The sequence below is a fragment of the Blennius ocellaris genome (genome assembly GCF_963422515.1).
Source record: "Blennius ocellaris genome assembly, chromosome: 15".
Taxonomy (NCBI): domain Eukaryota; kingdom Metazoa; phylum Chordata; class Actinopteri; order Blenniiformes; family Blenniidae; genus Blennius; species Blennius ocellaris.
Window position 1 is genome coordinate 8,353,086 of NC_137664.1, and position 18,965 is coordinate 8,372,050.

An 18,965-nucleotide genomic window follows, 5' to 3' on the forward strand; every position below is an offset into this window, starting at 1 on the left:
AATTATCACTTTACTCTGAAGTTCCACTCGGCTCGATGGAGCATTTTATCTCCTTTCAGCTCATTGTTTTGGTTTTACGGCCTGTAACTTTACGATTTCTGGTTTTCTTTCAGTACTTTCATTAGAGTCATCAGTTCCAGATGCACTGTGGGCAGCTGTTTACATTGAAAAAAGAAAAAAACAATAAGATCTGAGACATTGTTAGAAGAGACCTTGTACCCAGCAACCAACGGCTAAGAAATAAACTTGCTTGACTTGCAGGTATTTTCCTATTGCCCCAATGATCCCACTCGTCATCCTGTGGATTGACTATTGTGCAATAAGAAGACATTAACGTAACTAACTGCACAATAATGACACCTGAGGCTGCATGGATTTACAGTCTGTGTTTCAGAACCTTTGTGTAATTTTTTTTTTTTTGTAAATAAAATCAGTTTGACATAACACCACCATCAGCTTTCTGGAAGTGTGTTTTGAGGAACTAAACAATTGTAGTGTATATTTAGCTTTCACTGAAGTACAGACTGCTTCTTTTCTTTTCAGTTTTTAGAAGCACTTAACCTTTAATTGTTTCACATGAACGGACGCCTACAAGTTCCAGGACCAGAAGTGCTCACATACTGTACATATTTATTACAAATACTTCCGATTTTAATCTGGTTTTACCCCTTCCTGACTTTTTTTCTTCTTTTTTTTTTTTAAGGCCAAGAGCTTTGAAGCAGCCACAGACATAATTGAATAAAGATCCCGGTTGTTGTGAAAACCCCCAGTTTTAGCCTCTGGGTCTTTGAGGTGGGCCCCAGAAATCTGAGGAATGGGAGGCGGTTTCCTCAACTGTAGAAACTAAATACATAGTTTAATCCTCTACTAATGGGAAGGTATTGATAAGAAGGGTGTAATGTACAGACTGTGTGTTGAAAGCAACTACAAGCGCAAAGCCTTGAACCTGAAACAGCCACAGTCCACTTATATATTGGTGGGAGTTGTCATTCGCTGCTTCCGAAATGCTGGCACAGAAGTGAATCTGCACCTTCCACTGACGACATTCTGAACAAGTCAGAGGTTTTATACAAGACGATACACATCTCGGTGCTGTGCTGGCCACCAGCACGAACACACAGGAGTGGTCCCGGGTGGAGTCTCACTGTGAATAATAGTTTTCAATGGGTGATTACATCACCTGCACACTCTCTCTTTCAACATTATTTCCTCACGATATTCATCAGGTCATCATGGCTGACTTTGCCAAACTTTGCAGGAGTTGCTAACACAGTGGTAACAACAACATGATGGGTGGTACCAAGCTCACTAAGAGGTGTATGCCAGCAGTGTTCTTTGTCTGCACGCCTCAGTTAAGAATTAAGCATAACAGTTGATGACTAATATCAAACTGATCATCATGAGGTTTCTTCACATTAAATCAAACCATTATCTTAATGGCTTATCTTAATGGCTGTGTTTAAAATAAAATGTCGCCAGTCACTCTCGGTATAATTTTATTGAAATTGTTCGAGGGCAGGGCTCATTGTTGTAGTGATTATCTCTCTCGCCTCACACCCAGAAGATCCCTGGTTTGTGAGGAGTTTACATGTTCTTCCTGTGTATCTGTGGAATTTGTGCATTTGGGATGGCCCTCGCAATCATAAGTTAGGTAAAGTAAAGCAATAGACAGATGCATGAGGGGAGACGTTGAAATGTGAGCTGGTCAATGGCTGTCCTCTGGAGGCTAATACCTCCTATTGCAGCTTCACTCAAAACCTGACAACACAGTCACCAGCCATTGTTCTCCTTTTTGTTTTGCTAAATATTATAATATAAACACCCGCAAATACAAAAGACCACAGGTTAACTCAACCCTCAACTAAAACCTCTGAAATTACCAAATATTTACAGTAAACGTGAAACAGAGTCATCTTTTGATGGGCAGAAGTTGTTAAAGAGGATCACATTAGAATGTAAAATTGCACCAAATAAAGTTGCTGGGAAGTAATCGACATGTTTACATCCATTCTGATGTAGCACATAAAAGAAGCCCACTAATATCAACAATCAGTGGTGCGCACAGACATTTTGAGGGCAGGTGCTCAGTGAGAAATAAGGGCACCTTGTGCGCCACATGGCGACCTTATTATTGCAGTGTCAAAATAGTCTTCTCATTTTGACCATCAGAGAACACTGATTCTGTAACTGACCATGAACCATCGTCCTGCTCTGAACTCCAACATTTCTGCTTCTCTGCTGTCTGTTGTGTACTCTGGTGATTTATCTTCTTCATCGTCCAGGCCAGTGGATGGTCTGTTGTAGGACAGCAGAGACAGTAGAATAATGATTATGCCATTTTGTTAATAAACTGTTGATAGACTATAGAACAGTATTATGATAAATCACCGGTGTAGTAGTTATTTCTTGTATTAGATAATTTTTCATTCTTGAAAATGAAAGACAAACATGACAATGACTTTTGTACTGTTGGAGCTTTAAATTTTTTTTTTATTTTTTTATTTTTATAAAAAGCCAATTTAACAGAGGTATTGTCACTTCAAAGGTTGTTGTGCAAACTGGGCCCAACGTCGATAAAAGGCACTTGCTTGTTCCTGACGCCTAAAGGCAAGTACTCTACTACCACCTAGTGTTTATCTGTGCACACTGCTGTCGACCATTATTGCCTCCATTAAGGAGGTTCTAAAATCATCCACGTTTATTTGTCTGTCTGTTAACAAGATATCTCAAAATACTGAGCCGATCCTCATAAAACACATGAGGTTTCAAAGAGACATGAGGTGTTCATGTTTCTTTAAAACTTCACTTCAGATTAATACATTGCTTTAATTGTTACCTACACAAGAGGGCACTAACAAATAAGAGCTAAAGTTTATCTCAAACTCATTGAATTACCGGACCACCATAGACAATGTGTTATAAATCAAAAATAGAAAAAGCAAGAAAACCTGTAAAACATGATTGGATTGGCTCGTTGAAACGAATCTATGTTCCATTACTGTAACAAGTAAGGTACAAATAGTACAATGTTGTATCTTACGATGTAGAAACAACCGCCTGGCCTTGAATGCTAATGTTACAATGGACTCTAACATGCATTTTTAGATCCATTTGTTAAATTGTTTTATTACATCTTGGTCACCTATCATTTGTTCATTCATTCAAGTTCTGATATGCTACCTTATCTCTAAGTTCAATGCCTGTATACAGTCCGTTGGTGGCAGCAAGCTGCACTTTTTCCTGTCAGTTTTCATTTGACCCCATACTGTCAGCAGGATGAACGTACCAGCCCAGATTCATATACTTTATAGCCTATATAAGTTCATTTAGAAGAATTATTCTAAAAAAAGAGAAACATTATTAATGTTAGGTGTGTTGTTTATTTGCTTCACGTGGCTCTGAGGTAATGGCTTATTTCAGAGATCAAACAAGGTTGTGCATCCCAGTCTATAAATAATAGCCTGGGCGGCTATTGTGTCAACAAGTGGCTCTATAATGGGAATAAAACATTAGTGTCCTGACACCACCAGGTGTCATGGTCCTGCATACAAAGGTCCCTCAGCAACAAGCTTAGAATTTATCATCACATTGATTCATACTGTTTGGATTATTGCTATGATCTTCACACCCTTAAATCTTAACTTAAATCTTAACTCAGTGTATTCATATGTGTGTGTGTGTGTGTGTGTGTGTGTGTGTGTGTGTGTGTGTGTGTGTGTGTGTGTGTGTGTGTGTGTGTGTGTGTGTGTGTGTGTGTGTGAGTGTGTGAATCTACTGAGTGTGCAGTAAATATAATCAACAAACCTCCCCCTCGCTGACCCTCTGAATTTGTTTCAGTATCGTTTCCATGAGTTACTGCAAAAACATGATTAGTGCTTATCTTTAAGCTGTTAGGCCGGGACTCACTGCACGATAACAGGATCAGTCTGGTTCAGAAATATTGTGATGCCAACATTTTCTGTACTACTTGTGTACTGTGTACAGCGTGCAAAGCAACTGCACACAATAATTAGTTCAAATGTTCATATTTTGTTGCAGTGGTAGAGTAACAGCTCCTCTGCAGTTTCTCACATATGTCTTTAACAACAGGTTAAAGAACCAACACAAAAGCTCCACAAACGTCAGACCAATAGACCTTCCTGGTTGAGGTTGAAATGCTTAAACACTGAAGAATGTTAATGGAGAAGAGAATCTTTTAATTGAATTCATATGAAAAGTGTTTCCCTTCTTTACTTGTAGATTTCACACAAACTAGTATTGACCAAAATGGTAAAAAAAATTTTTTTTTTTAAAGGAAATTAAATAATAATAATAAAGACATTTATTAGAGAACAAATAACCACATTTGTGGTTTCAAAAAAGTTCATCTTAATGCTAGAATGTGAGTGTTTTCTTTACCATTAATAATTTATAATGGGTTTGTTTATCTGCTGTGACCTCTGATGTGTGCTCAGCTTAGTTTGATTATCATGAAACATGATTCTTATCACAACCACGCCACCAAACCAATGTTCAGGATAAACCCCGGACATGACACCAGACCATGACAGGGTGAACACAGAGAGACAGTCACACACGCTCACATTCACACCAAAAGTCACCAATTAGCAAGTTATCAAGTGACAAGGACGAACCGACAGAGGACAAGACGTTGCAGGGTGGATGGATAATATACAAAAAATAAAACATACTACATGACATGAATCATGTTGCAGGTAGAGTGAACTATATAGAGGTACAATTATCACATTAAAAAGAAAATCTTGTTTAATCCAATAAGTCAAAGCATCACAAAAAGGCAAATAAAACTCAACCGATATGAACTCTTTAAACACAAAATGTGTGCTTCAGGTGCGCACACTTTGTTTGCGCTGGTGTGTTTAAGCCCTCGCTTAAGCCTCGCGGTGACACGCGATTGGCCCGCGCTGCTCTCCGTCCTCCAATCAGCGCGCGGCGCTGGCTCCGCCCGCCACATCACCAGCATGGCGGAGCGCCGAGCAGGAATTCCGCCTATGCGTCGCTGACAGCGTCGTTGATGGGGCAACACGGATGATGACCATCCTCTAGCAGTGCGGTTCTGTAGTCCGGCTACGAGCGGCTCTCCTCGGGCTGAACTGACCAGCTGTGACGGGCTGACAGCGCCGTTTCCCCCTCCCGATCAGAGACACAGCTGTCCTGGACCACCGGGCTCCAGTGTTGATGCTCGAACTTGGAGCCGAGCTTGACTTCCTCCTCAAGTCCCCGCTGGGTTGATCTAGAAAAGCTGCAGGGAAGAGAAGAAAAAAAAAAGAGGGACAATGGATTTGCTGGAGTTGCTCCATTTGGACGAACTGTCCCACGGCTTGGCCAACTTGTCCATGTTTCCTTACTTTGAGATGTCGCACTACGTCGTGTCAATCATGGCTCTGCGCGAGCAGCCAGGTAAGCAGCTGGGGGGGAGTTGAAGTTTTAACCCGGGTTAAAGGCGGCTTGTTGAGCTCTGTGTCAAACAAGTTCAGCCCAATGAAACTTGATGCTGGATCACAGGCCTCCAGCTATCTTATCTGAATTTACCCTCCTTTAATGGCAAACAGCTGCCATTAATGGACGAGTCTTCAAAAGCTCCAAAGTGACATTACTGACTTGCAACACACCCAATGCCATCTTATTTATCAGTGCATTATATTTAAACAGTCAAAAACCTCACATATTCCTCACACGGGTTACCAGTATGTACTTGTATCAAAACTTGAGCACAATTTACTACATCTGAATCACTCCGTTGTTGTTAAAGCAACTTTTTGATCTGCATAACTTTTTTCACCTGGGGTCATTTCTAGATTCATAGTTTCGCTGAGAAATGTGCTTTGGATGTATATATTTCCAATTAAGCAATACTTTGCAAAGAGTACATTGTACGTACTAGTATTTTAGTTAAGATCACCTAAACCAAGACCGAGTCAAGACCAACATCTTGAAAATGTGGTCTTGGAAACTATAACCTGTACTTCAGTATTTTTGCAATAATGCTTCTACTTTACATTGAGGATAATATAAGCAGAACAGTAGTTCTACTCAAGTACGAGCAAAACAAATATTGTACTAAACCTATACTCTTTAAAACATTCATTTTATTTAAAAAAAATTTGTGATAAGGTTGTTTTTCTTCTTCATTCTATAAATGATCAATTATTGAAAGATTAGTACCTGAGGGACTATAATCTCAGAGGTTGCAGGTAAATTCAAGTTACTTTTTTTTGGGATGAAATTATGTTTAAGAAATATATTTGAACTCTGATGATGCACTTTCGGGAATGAAAGTATCCGCACAGGCAGAAACAGGTTTTCCTTGTTTTTACGTCACACAGGTGAAGAAGACGTTATTTCTTAACCATTAAGTGTATCAAGCAGTTCTAAGATTCTCAAGATAAGTTAAAAATAACACACATAACACCTGTTTGTCTCAAGAACAATCTCCTGCTCTAAATTTTTAAACACAATTTGTATAATGTCAACATGGAAAAGAGCAAATGTGTCCATTCGTTTCAAGGCTTTTCGTCTGATGGTGTAGCGACAGTCATCCCCCACCTCTCGGATGTTTGATTCCCCCCCCCCCCCCCCCCCCCCCCCCCAAAAAAAAAAAAATCTCCAAATGCACCAGTGAAGTGAATAAAGAGGAACAGTTGTAAGCTTGAGTGGTTTTTTTTGTGTGTTTTTTTTGCAGCTCGTAGTTCCAGGTCAGTCCAAAGACGTGGCACTGGGCCATGTTATGTCACTGAGATAGTGACTCTGGCGACAGGTGGACTTTTAACTGCACAAGCGAGTTGGCCTTCAACACACACACGCACACAAACATGCAGCAACACACATGCGACCCATTGTAGTCCTGCTGGAAAGCCATGGTCTATTTTTGAACTTGCCTCGCCAAGCATCTGAGCTGCTGTGACCCTCTAACCCTTTGTCCTCCGCCACGTCTACTGGAAGGCGAGTGACGGGGACACACACATGCTCTTAAAATGTGCACGGATATTGGGGTACAAACTACTTGCTCACTCAATGAAACACGAACATAAGTGAAGATATTAAACAATGACGGCGGCAGTGACACTTGTTGTTTCCCCCCAAAAAGGAAAGGAATGAAGTTTTCAACCCTCCGTTTTCCCATCACTGTCCCTCGTTTAAACTCAAGCTTCCCGTCCGCCTCGAGACGTTCAAGCACACCATAAGAGAACTTTTATAACAGGAGAACTCGAGATGTGAATGCAAACAAGCTTTCTGCAGAACACTTAGAAGGAGCATGCCAGTTCTCCCGAGAGCTCGTCACAATGTGGAGCTATTTTCGCTCCATTTGTAAACACCGTGAGGGGATTGTTTAGGAAGCCAGAGTTGAGGAGCAGTGGCTGTGGGACAATCTGTGGTCCTGCTCTCAAACTGAAAATCTCCAAATATTCTTTTTTTGTTATCTTGTCATGGTTGTGTGTACGGAGGGAGGCAGAGGAACCAACTTTACCAGAAGTAAAGACATAAAGAGGAATGAATGTAGAAGTGATTAGGCATGTCTTAAACAAATAGAATATAATTGAAAAGTTACGTATTTCAATCATTTAATGAAAACAGTCTTCCACTTTGGATTTATTCTACAAAAAAGCCTTTTTGTAGATTTAAAAATAAGAAATTGTTAACAAATTGAGTATCTCTGATGTCGCTTTTATCCCTTTTCTTGTTTGCATATATATATATATATATATATATATATATATATACATATCGGAGGAGTGGCTACAGCAAATCCCTGGAACAACCTCGGACATCTCAGTCCAGAAAAGTGCAGTACTTGGAACAGCAAAGATACTGCGCAGGATCCTCAAGCTCCCAGGCCTCTGGTAGAGGACCCGAGCTTGGAATAGAAAAACAGGTGACCGCCCGCGGAGGGCGAGAGGGGAATTTTTTTAAATATATATATATATAAAAGTAATGTTTAAATCTATATTTTTTTAAATGAAGCCATCAGTTCATTCTTGACAAATCCCTGGCTGTCAAGAAACAAGGAAAACATTGTTGGAGCAACAGGCGAAAACAAAGCAGATCAGGGTGGTAATCAGCGTGATTAGTAAAAAGAGGTCAGAGGCGGATGTGTGACTATCAAATAAGCAAACTGCTTTTCTTTATCTCAGCTTATATCTTTAGCTGGAGCCTGTCCCAGTTAACTTCGAGAAAAAGGCTCATTTTGCATCAAACACTCGTGTGTCAGACACAAACTTGCAAGGAGCAGTGGTTCCCACAAAAATATGTGATTTTTTTTTTTTTATTATATTTTCTGATCAAACCATTATCATACCTAATGTCCTCACTTAATATATCGATTGAAATAGTATTTTATTTATTGGTTAATTATTAAACGTTAAATCGTTAAACGTCAAAATGTTAAAGCTTCTGCTTCTCATGCATACATTTGTCACCGTTTTAAAGAAGATCCCATCTTAAACGTTTGTGGCGGTCAGTTTCTCCTGGAACAGCCGGTGAGGCTGTTTTTGTGTGCATGTTTGTGAGGCGTCTCTCTGGTAAAGCCCTAAATGGAGGGTTTTTATCCGGCTGCTGCTGAGCAGCAACTATCTCACCGTCACAACCATCTTACTTGTAACTGTGGACTTATGGTTGAGTATTGTAATCAGAGGTAATCCATGTGAGCTTGGTACTTTCTTTCAAAGTGACCCAGAGGACGAATCTGCTCGTCGGTTGGTTTAAACTTTTGAGAGAAATGAGTGGAGGAACTTTCCTCCACATCACAACTTCTCATTTTAAAGAAGAAAACGTCTGAGAGCGCGATCAACACTGTGGGCTAGTTTGCTTAAATTTGACTTGTAAATGTGCCTTTTAATGTAAAACCAGTTCAGATGATCTGATCTTGGCGAACGTGTAGCTCAACTTGTTGGAGCAGTAAAGTCCGTGCATTGTGTTTATATTTCTGTGTAAATACAAGCATGATTACGCAACAAAAAAGGGAACATCTCAGTGTGTTCTTTGCCTTTATTAAGATGTGTTTTATTCACATTTCAATCCGTCAGGCGAAGTGTCATGAGTTTTACTCATTACAGGAAATTTACCTGCAAAGCTGTTTTTTTTAAATAAGTCAGGAGTTCTTTGTTTAGTCATACGTTTTCAAAATTTAACTTATTGCATCTTATACAGTGCTTCCTTAGATTGTTTTTTTGTTTTTTTTACAGTGTAGTCACATTTTTTAAAGCCTGTGTTTTTACTCTTGACATTCTTCTCGTTCATCTCAACACTTGTGGTCTGGCCAGTCGGACGAAGACACCGACTGCAGCAGTTTGTTTTGCTCTGCGAGTAAGTGTGACGACGGAGCAACACTGTTTTCTGTCGCACTGCTTCTGTGAACTCGAGCACAAATTCAATTCTTTAAGTCCAGTGCTAAAAATCGGAGCCTGCGCATGACTCGGCGTGCAAATGTCAATTTACTGCTCTCCTGAACTTCTTTCTCTCACTGTGACAATGTGGTTTTCACCATAAAATATAATTTTACGGCAGACTTTGTCAACACAGACGCCAAACACAACGCAAATCTGTTCAGATCTGTAGTTATCAGCGTCTCCGATCGGGGCATGTGAGCTACGGTCGACCATTGCGCTCATGCACTCTTCATAAAGTGAAAATAGGCTTTTAACTACAAACTTCTCAGATTACATGAGGAAAGGTTAAAACTTGTCGACTAAAACATGCAGGATCACATGATTCAGGAGGGGAGCGGTCAAAACACATCAATACCAGTGATGCCATTTTATTTAAAGTTTTCCATTATGCTTTATTCTATTGCATTCAGCGCGACACAGATTATTGTTGTGGACATTATAATCACAGTTCAGTTGCATGTTTTTGTTCAGTCTGCATGAAGCAGTATGCGACTGCTTCATGTCTGCGACCACTCATGTTCCGCCAGTAAAGATTTTGCTATTTTTCCGATGCTTTTCATGCCTCTTGACATCTGATGTGTTGCTATCTGCCGCTACAAATCGTTTAACCGGTGACTGAATTGAAATCTATTGGTTTCATTCACTTTGCATGTGAGAACTTGTGTGCGGGGCAGTTAAGAGTCCAGGGCAGGCTGCAGACGGGGCAGATAGAGCTACTGTATCAAATCCCCCTGGTTTACCGATCTCTCTCCAGGACTCTATAATCTGTCTGTAATCCTGAGATTACCAGTCCGGTCCTGTGCGCAGCGGCAGTGACTGCAGGCTGGTGGTTCAGGGTTGACTACGACGAGTGATCTGCCACAGGTCACATTGTACAGTAGGTCTTAATGTACACCGTGAATCTCTGTGGGGTTTTATGCGTGTCCTGTTCGCGGGAGGGAGAAACACCGATCAGTCCTGAACTAATCCAGTTCATACAGACTCATGAAACTCTAAAATATACTGCTGACGAACTTGTACTGAATTTAATTAGTGGCTCAAGTTTTTGACTGACCCTCGCAGGGGTGTTGGCTCAGCTCATGTGTCAATAATCCAACAATGTGAACTTTTTGAAAACATCCTATTTGAGACAATTAAAGTAGAACCTGCTTTTTCAAGTAACTGATTATTTTAAGGAACTAGTCAGCAACTGTTCTGTTTTCAAAGGTAACTAGTAACTGTGATCAAGCGAGTTCCCATGAAACACATGTAACTCGCCATGTATTTAACTCATGACTGTTGCATATCAGGAATTTAGCATGAAAGTGGCTCTAATGGTGGGTGAAAAAGGACTACATTGTCCTTTTTAAATGGGGTGTCTTCGGTGAGGAAATCTCATCAGTGACTCTGACTGAAGGCGTTTGTTCCTCTGCTCTGAACTTTGAACTGTGAAGTCAGGCTCTAGTGCTGCACCTCTGTTTGATCAACTGTTCTATTCTAACCTGGTTAATATTTAGCCACATTTAGCAGCCTTCATTCTCTTCTACTGAAGTGATTTATCTGAGTTTTGTACAAACTGCGTCATTGTATTAAATCTACATGGAAGGAACTCCTGTTCCTTCCATGTAGACCACCTGCATCTGTAGACTTGACTCACAGAATTCAACACGATACAAAATGTAATTTCAACTGTGTTTTATTCTTCCATTTTATTGGCCAGTTGTAGAACAAAACTGTTGAATGCATCCTTCTTCTTTTTTTTTGCCAAGTTTTCACTAATGACGGGCCCTACACAGCATCTACAAATAACACTGATTTCGGTGATGACCACTTCAGAAAACCCATAATCATTGTCAGTGTCTGCTCTGAGGTATAATTAGGGGTACAAAAACTGAATATTATTATGTTTTATGATATAGAAATATATGAGTAAATGGTTTTGGATTAGTGGGACTGTGGGAGAGGAGGGCTGACCCCCCCCCCCCGGCTTCTTCCTCTGGTTCGTTTGTATATACAGGAAGTGACATCATTTACAGCGGTTGATTCACAGCTGAGGGCTGAGTCCTTTATTTTAAGGGGTGTGGATGAAATGTGACGGGTCACACCATGAACAGGTCACCAGTCCGTCACATGCAGACGCAGACAATAACACTCACATGCACACCAAGTTTAAAGGCACATGTTAACCTTTAAACACGTTTTTTTTTGGGGGGGGGACTGTGAGAGGAAGCCTGGGGGAAAAAAACGACAACAAAGAATACACACTATACCCAAGTTGTGACCCATCTTTCCAGACTCACCTGCCGAGACCCTGTAGGATTGCTCATATGGGAATTCGACTGCATATAGTGGACTTTGTCGTCGTTGCTTGATGCTGATACTTGGATCATCTGTGTTTGTGCAGGAGCTCTGGAGGTGTCCAGAGTCAGTCCCTTAGCCTGCTGGTTCAGCTCCATGCTCTTCTGTTTCGGTGGAGCCGTGCTGTCCGGGATCATGCTGGCCGAGCCACCAGTCGCACCTTTATCCAACAGCACCAGTGTCCTACTTGCTTCAATTGTCTGGTAAGTTTCTGAGACTGAAAGATATATTTATATTGAGAGTAAAGGGGGGGGGGGGGGCTTTTTTTTTAGGCAAACACGTCAACAAATGGTTCATTGTTTATGTCTTTCTCTTCTGGAAAGGGAGCATGAAATGTGGATCACACATGATGAAATAGAGGAGTCATTGTAGTGTTTCTAGCTGTGGGTCCTTTGGCACACTCTGCTGGGTGTATGTATAATTCCATCCATTGTATGAAAATAAATACTGCCCTCTGTTGGTAGTATCAGGTGCTTGCCAACCTTTCTGAAGTATGATGTGTTGAAGTGAAATACTAATTAATACAAAACGTTCATTATTTTTCCAGGTATTTATGGAAATGATATCTAAACTGAAAGTTTTAAGCCATTCTTAGTTTATTTGTGACCATTTTGGTTTAAAGAAAAAGACCTGATTAAATATTATCATTGAGGTTTTTTTTTTCTTTTTCTTCAATTTATGTTATAATTTTCCTATAAGCTAACATTATACAGAATAAATCAAGCAAGGCTTCAAATATTTGAATGTATCTATATAGAAGATGTGTGAATTAATTTATTTTGGGGAAAAAAACAACTTTTCCTTTACATTCCTACTTTTGTCAATATAATCCCTGACTTTGTTGTTGCAGTTTGAACACACCTCTGTCAGAAATTGGTATATGTATGTGCACATGTCATCCAAGTGTTTTCTTTTGTTAAAGGTATTTGGTGTTTTATTGCCCCATGGACCTGGTGTACTGCTGCGCTGCCCTGCTGCCCCTCAGGCTGGTGCTGTCAGGAATGAAGGAGGTGACCAGGACGTGGAAGGTCCTCGGAGGCGTCACGCAGGCACACAACAAGTACAAAGATGGCCTGCTGGTTATGATTGCTGTTGGGTGGGCCAGAGGTCAGTGTGCGATTGTGTACATGTGTCACATACAGAGGTTTCGCCTCTGAGGTGCCTCTGGGTGTCACGACTCTTCAAAATTAAAATAATGGATGAGTGGATTATCATTGTATTCACTGGCAGTGTCGGTTAAAGCAGTGAGTCCACATCGAGTATCTCCCCACATTAATTTTGTTTATAGCAGCATCAGTTTGTGACAGATTTCAAAATATTGACGTTCCACGTGTCACATGATGGTATGTATTAACGATATCTCGCTTCTCTTTCCTCTTTAGGTGCTGGAGGTGGTCTGATCAGTAATTTTGAGCAGCTCGTTCGGGGCGTGTGGAAACCAGAGACCAATGAGCTTCTCAAAATGTCTTAGTAAGTTTTCACAAACTCCACCCACTGATGCTAAATCATGTGCTTTGGTGTTGTTGTTATTTTGTACTCATGAAATACACTTTACTGCAATGAATACAAACAAAAATATTTTCAAAATGCTTTAAAGAAGAAAACTTGTTCAATGTTCTGTGAAATACAAAAAAACATGTATCATTGAGTTGCAGTGGTGATTGTGTATTTAAACGTAATTTAAAAGTAAGTTACCCCTTTGAGTGTTTGCTCAGGAATAATATAACCTGCACAAAACGCTCTATGAATTACAGCCATTCATTCAAGTGGGAGGGAGGACAAACGTATTGGACCTTTTCTTCATTGGTAGTTTAAAACGTATACACTTCACTTCTATGTTACACAACAACATCTTTTAACAGTAATTTAATTATATCTGGAGTCTATGTGCAGCACATTTACATTATTCTGAGAAAAATCAGAAGATCAAAAGAAAAATACACACCGTGCATTTAACAAAACTGTGGATGTGGTGCAATTGGCACCATTGTGTTCATCAAAAACTTTAAGCAGAGTTATGTTCCTCTGATGACCGGAAAATCTCAGCAGCCCCATGTGATTATGTACCTCCACTCTGGTTTATATGTGCGTATAAAATCTGCCGTCTTTCAAGTGTCATTCTCACTGCCGCGTAGACATTTTCTCATGTTTTTTCCGTCGTAAATTCTGGGATCATAACTGATCTTTCTCATTGCGTCTCTGTCAAGCCCCACAAAGATCACCCTGATCGGGGCGGTGCTGTTTGCCTTGCAGCAGACCCACTACCTGCCTGTCCAGAAGCACCACCTGATGCTGGTTTACACCACCTTTACCGTTGTCAACAAGGTCAGTCCGCCCGTCCGTGGTGCCGTTCAGACATGCAGCCGTGATCAGGATGCAAACCCAGGGGTTTATTGAGAGTGCTCAATTTAACCGCGTTCGTTCGTGTTGTGTTCTCCGGAATTTATGTCGTGTTTTTATAACCAATGTTTGGTGCCACGGCTCCCGTGGAATGTGTTGTGTCTTGTCTTCTAAATGACCTTTCTCCCTGTTTGAAGTTCTAGCCGCGGTGACTCACATTAGCCTGGTATTACCCGCAGGGCTGGGGCTTTTGCATCATTTTCATCAGCTTGCATCATCCACTTTTTTCCTTCTCTGGGAAACTTGTGCTCTTGACTGAGACACAGATAAATCTACCACGTCTTCTTTCAACTCTCATTCTGTTAGCTCCCAAAGACTCTGATCTTCCAAATTAATGGCGAACCGTTTCATCAGATTCAAGCGTTGTGTCCAAACCTGCGATTTATTATTTTGCACCCTTGATGATGTAGATTAGATGCTGTCACCCCTTAATTAAAAGTAAATGCTAGTACATTGCACATTCCCATAGTAGTTTTATAAGATTAGACCACTGTCACATATGTGGTTAGCTATTTATGTGAAATAAGTGGCTGTTTTACACACTTGATTTCTTCAATCGATGTCTGTTTTTATGAATGAAGGTTCCGTGTTAAAATAATTGTTTTATGATTCTGACCATATGTTATGGTATTATAAATGTTACTGGCTTGAAAATGATTTGAAATGTACTAAAACAAATGAATCTGCATGTGCTTCAGCACTTTTTCACAAGACAAGTATGCCAAGTCTACACAGGTGACGTGAATGAAGAGGTTAAAAAGACATAATCTCATCTCAAAAGTATTTTCCTCTTGTCTTCTTCCCAGTGCTTTGCCCGTCCTTTGACACGTTTGCTCTGTTCCTTTCAGTCGAGGATGATGCTGACGGGTTCCTCCACCTCGCCCTTCGCAGCCATCGAGTCGGTCATCTACAAGACTCTGTTCACCGGCTGCTCTCCTTACGCCGCCATCACCGGCGAGATGACGAAATCTTGCATCGACGACAGCGCCCGGGGCAGGAAGACCTCTACCGCCTCGACCAAAGAGTCCAAGCTGAACGGGGCGGCAGAGCAGCGGAGCCCGGCCTCTCCCGCCAACGGCCAAAGCAGCCCAGTCGAAACCAAAGAAGACTCGGCAGCGAGGAACGGCAAGAAGACCGACTAGTCAGCTCGTGCCCCATAGCGCCTTTTGCCCTCCACAAGGTTGTGGAGTCACGTATGATTCAGATTTGTCATGTCAAGAGCTCACCTAAAGTTCTATTTTTCTCTTATTTCCAAAAGCTTGTTGTTCCGTTTCCTCACGCCGACTGAAATTAAATTCCACTCAGATTGGACTCGACGGAGCCTGCACCTCATCCTGTGATAATCACCCCACCCTTAAAGTACTGTAACGTCCATACAGTTTGGACGTGAACGTCAAGCTATCCTCGGGTTGATTGCACACTTGCAGTACAGAGTGTAGCGCGTTCTTAAATACATATATATTTATACCGAAAACAAACAGTTGATCCTCATATTTCTTGTTTCAGGGACCAGTGCTGTGCACCTGCTGATCGATGATTGTATGTATGTTGTTGTTTCTTTTCCTCTCTGTATATATTCTGCTTTATGTATATGCTGAATTTCTTACTCTGAAATGATTACATTTATAAAGAGAAATTATATTCTATGACATGCAGGTATTTTCTTCTATTTATACTAATTGCACTCTTGATTGTATGATGCGGAATACAGTTTTGAATCTGGTTCTTCGGTGAATGCTTTGACTTAAAAAATTGAGAGCATGAGAATAAAAACATGTTTAAATGCGCTGTCAAAAGTGGTCTTGTGATTTGTCACGCTGGATTCAAAAGATTTGTACCAATCACTCCCTAAATTTTTTATCACAAAGCCGATTAGCATTAGTAGTCTGAGTACACGTGTCTATACAAGACATGAATCACACTTTATGAGCTCAACAAAAACTACATTTTCTCTCAGTATCGTGTGTCTGAGAATAATTGATAACTACTTTAGATGCTCGTAAGCTGATATAAAGCAGCTCGGCGAGCTCCTCTATAGGCTGAAATGTTGCATCAGTGTAACATCAGCACCTGATTGATACCTCGCCCTCTTTAAAAAGCTGCTTGAGAGAGATCCCCAAATCCCCCCCAATTCTCGTCTGTGTAACCTCAGACGGCAACGAACCCCCCTGTGAATACAAATTAAAAGCAGAGGGTGGGTGTCGAAGAGAAAAAGAGAAGGCGATCAAAAGCGATGCCGGTTGAGATGATGTACCTGCCTTTAAAGCGCCTCCAGTCCACAGATGTCAGATGTTTGCATGTCAATTATGAGCTTGTTTCTCAGGAGTGTTTGCTGCAAAACTGCTTTGTGTTGATCTTTTCTGACTCTTAATGGTGAACTATGTGACCTGGAAAAAGTGGAAAAAGAAAAAAAAAAGGCACATTATTAAGCCGCCGCTTTCCTCACACTGCCTCGCATGACAAGAAGGCAGGTGACATGACAACAGCTCAGAGCCTGAATGTTCCCAGACAATTCTCTTAATGAGGTCCGGACCTGTGACCCCCCCACAATTACGCATTGAAGTGAGCAGCCCCCCCACCGTCGAGCCCCATTCTCCCTCTTTTCCTTTGGGCTTAGCCCGTCGATCCCTATGCTTCACCTGCCTCGTAGCACATCTCTGCTTCTTTTTTATCCCTTTTCTTCTGACGCTTTTCCATGTGTCAAGTACGGAGGATTAATCCTTAAATGTGTGCACATAAGCTGGCTTTTACACACGCAGAACGCGCATACGTGACTTTGAACCTGAACAAAGGTCACAGATACAAAGGATTTAGCATCATATGGCCCTGAACTATCCACATATCCTCCACTCAGACAGACGCGCTCAAAGACCACTAATGCACCTGGATGCAAAAGCGTAGACATTCCTATACATATTTTAGCGTGACTTTCAACACACAGTGACAAAGTAGAGGTCAACGACGTACCAAGACCGTGGCATACTGCACACAAACAAACCCAGGAGAGATCGGACACATAAACAGAGGGAGCAGAGCGACAGCTTGGCTGAATATTTGGAGGCCATCGGGGTATGTCTGACATTGACAGTCAGCGCCTGTGGCTGCTTTCATGCTTGCATTTTTGCGTGGTACAATAAGTTGAAAAAACATTCCTTTAGAAAACAATGCCACGTTTATTCTATTTATGCATTGTTTTCTTCCATTAATAGAAAACAAAACTGTGTGCCACATGTTGGCAGAAGCTAACTTCAATGAACATGAACATGAGCACCGAAATTAATTTGAATACATCCCATTTACACCACACTGCTCCCATAAAGTCCATCACTGCCCCTGTTACATCACTTTGAACACTTTTAAAGATAATACACCATTTTCATTTTCCTATGCATTTATTTACACTTTACAAATTACATTATTTGGGTAAATTACTCTTGAGTGACTGACCACAGAAATACTGTTTTTGCATTTTGAAGTTTACAAAAAAAAAAGTTTAATGACTGTGCCAACACAGTTTTAGCATAAAGTTCTTTATAAGTAATTTATTTCTCATAATGGGATTTGTTCTGCGCTCAAAATAGGTGCACCAAATTTTTTTTAGGTAAGGTTTGAATTTCCACTGATGCCTCAAAGGTGCAGGAAAGGTGATTACCACTTGGTGGCGTGAGGAGGCGTCATCTCTGATGGCTTGATGCCTGGGAACTGACAGGCTGGCCGGCAGCTGCAGGCAGAAAGGATGGGGACAGGAGGGGACCCTCTCTGCAGAGCCAATGATGGCTCCGTGTGTGTGTGTGTGTGTGTGTGTGTGTGTGTGTGTGTGTGTGTGTGTGTGTGTGTGTGTGTGTGTGTGTGTGTGTGTGTGTGTGTGTGTGTGTGTGTGTGTGTGTGTGTGTGTGTGTGTGTGTGTGTTGTGTGGTTTAGCTGTGCTTGTGAGGCTCTACTGTGAATACATATCGAGACTCGCAGGGTCTTAGTTAGGTTGTATAGTTAGCTGTCAAAACTCGCAGAGACTTTAAGATGAGTGTAGATGTGATGAAAGTCAATTGAGATTTTCTATCATTAATTCTGTCCATTTTCGTAAAACCAGTAGTGTAAAGCCGTGTTGGTATTGAAGTCTTCCTTGTTCTTTCTTGGCTCAACGCATCTTCTCCCACAGAAGAGTCACATCAGGAAAAATAAAAGTCCTTTTAACTACAACAACACTGACCTAGTTTGGTTTAATGTGTTTGTCTGTGTCAGTGCATGTCCATGTGACATGTAGAGTGGCAACAAAGGCTGAGCCCATCAAAAAAAAAAAAAAAAAACATCACAAAGAGCTTTGGGGTGCAAACGCACACACATGCACAGTCTTCAAACCCTTCAATCCATCAGAGAGACCACAGAGCGGGAAACCAGCACAAATCCGGACACACATTCACACCTCTGCTGTGAGTGCATATGTGTAGTCCATATTTTAAATAGAGTTGTTATTTAACAGTTTTCTATGCACCCCGGGGGTCCTATTCAGATCACCACTGTGGGCCGGACTTACTTTGCTCTCGATTCAGGCTCTGTCATGTCGGCCACAAAACAGACATAATTTCATCATAACTTGTTTTTAGCAAATTTCCTACCAACCTCAGGCTACACGCCTCCATTTCTTCTCACTTGTGCTCACTTTGGTTTGATAGCTTCAACACTGAACCCCCCCCGTTCGGATTATTAGATCACTTTTTAGACGCACATGGTGAGCATCCATACTACAACAGCCTATGGCATTAAAACGATGACTGGTTGATAATGACAGGCACAGACTGTGCCAAGACAGTGTTCTCCACCCCA

At 41.1% G+C, this 18,965-nt stretch overlaps 1 protein-coding gene across 2 annotated transcripts; it reads left to right on the forward strand.

Annotated features, from left to right (window-relative positions):
- The first annotated feature begins 5,052 nt into the window (after positions 1 to 5,052).
- Positions 5,053 to 15,893, forward strand: tmem38b (transmembrane protein 38B). Of its 2 annotated transcripts, none has more exons than XM_080510169.1 (6): positions 5,053 to 5,421; positions 11,791 to 11,947; positions 12,667 to 12,851; positions 13,127 to 13,214; positions 13,952 to 14,069; positions 14,993 to 15,893. In XM_080510169.1, exons 1-6 carry the CDS (start codon positions 5,298 to 5,300, stop codon positions 15,284 to 15,286), a joined length of 966 nt encoding a protein of 321 aa, XP_080366295.1. In that variant the 5' UTR covers positions 5,053 to 5,297; the 3' UTR covers positions 15,287 to 15,893. The 2 variants fall into 2 exon arrangements, with proteins under 2 accessions (XP_080366295.1, XP_080366296.1); XM_080510170.1 differs by lacking the exon at positions 5,053 to 5,421 and adding an exon at positions 7,800 to 7,894.
- Positions 15,894 to 18,965: the final 3,072 nt, after the last annotated feature.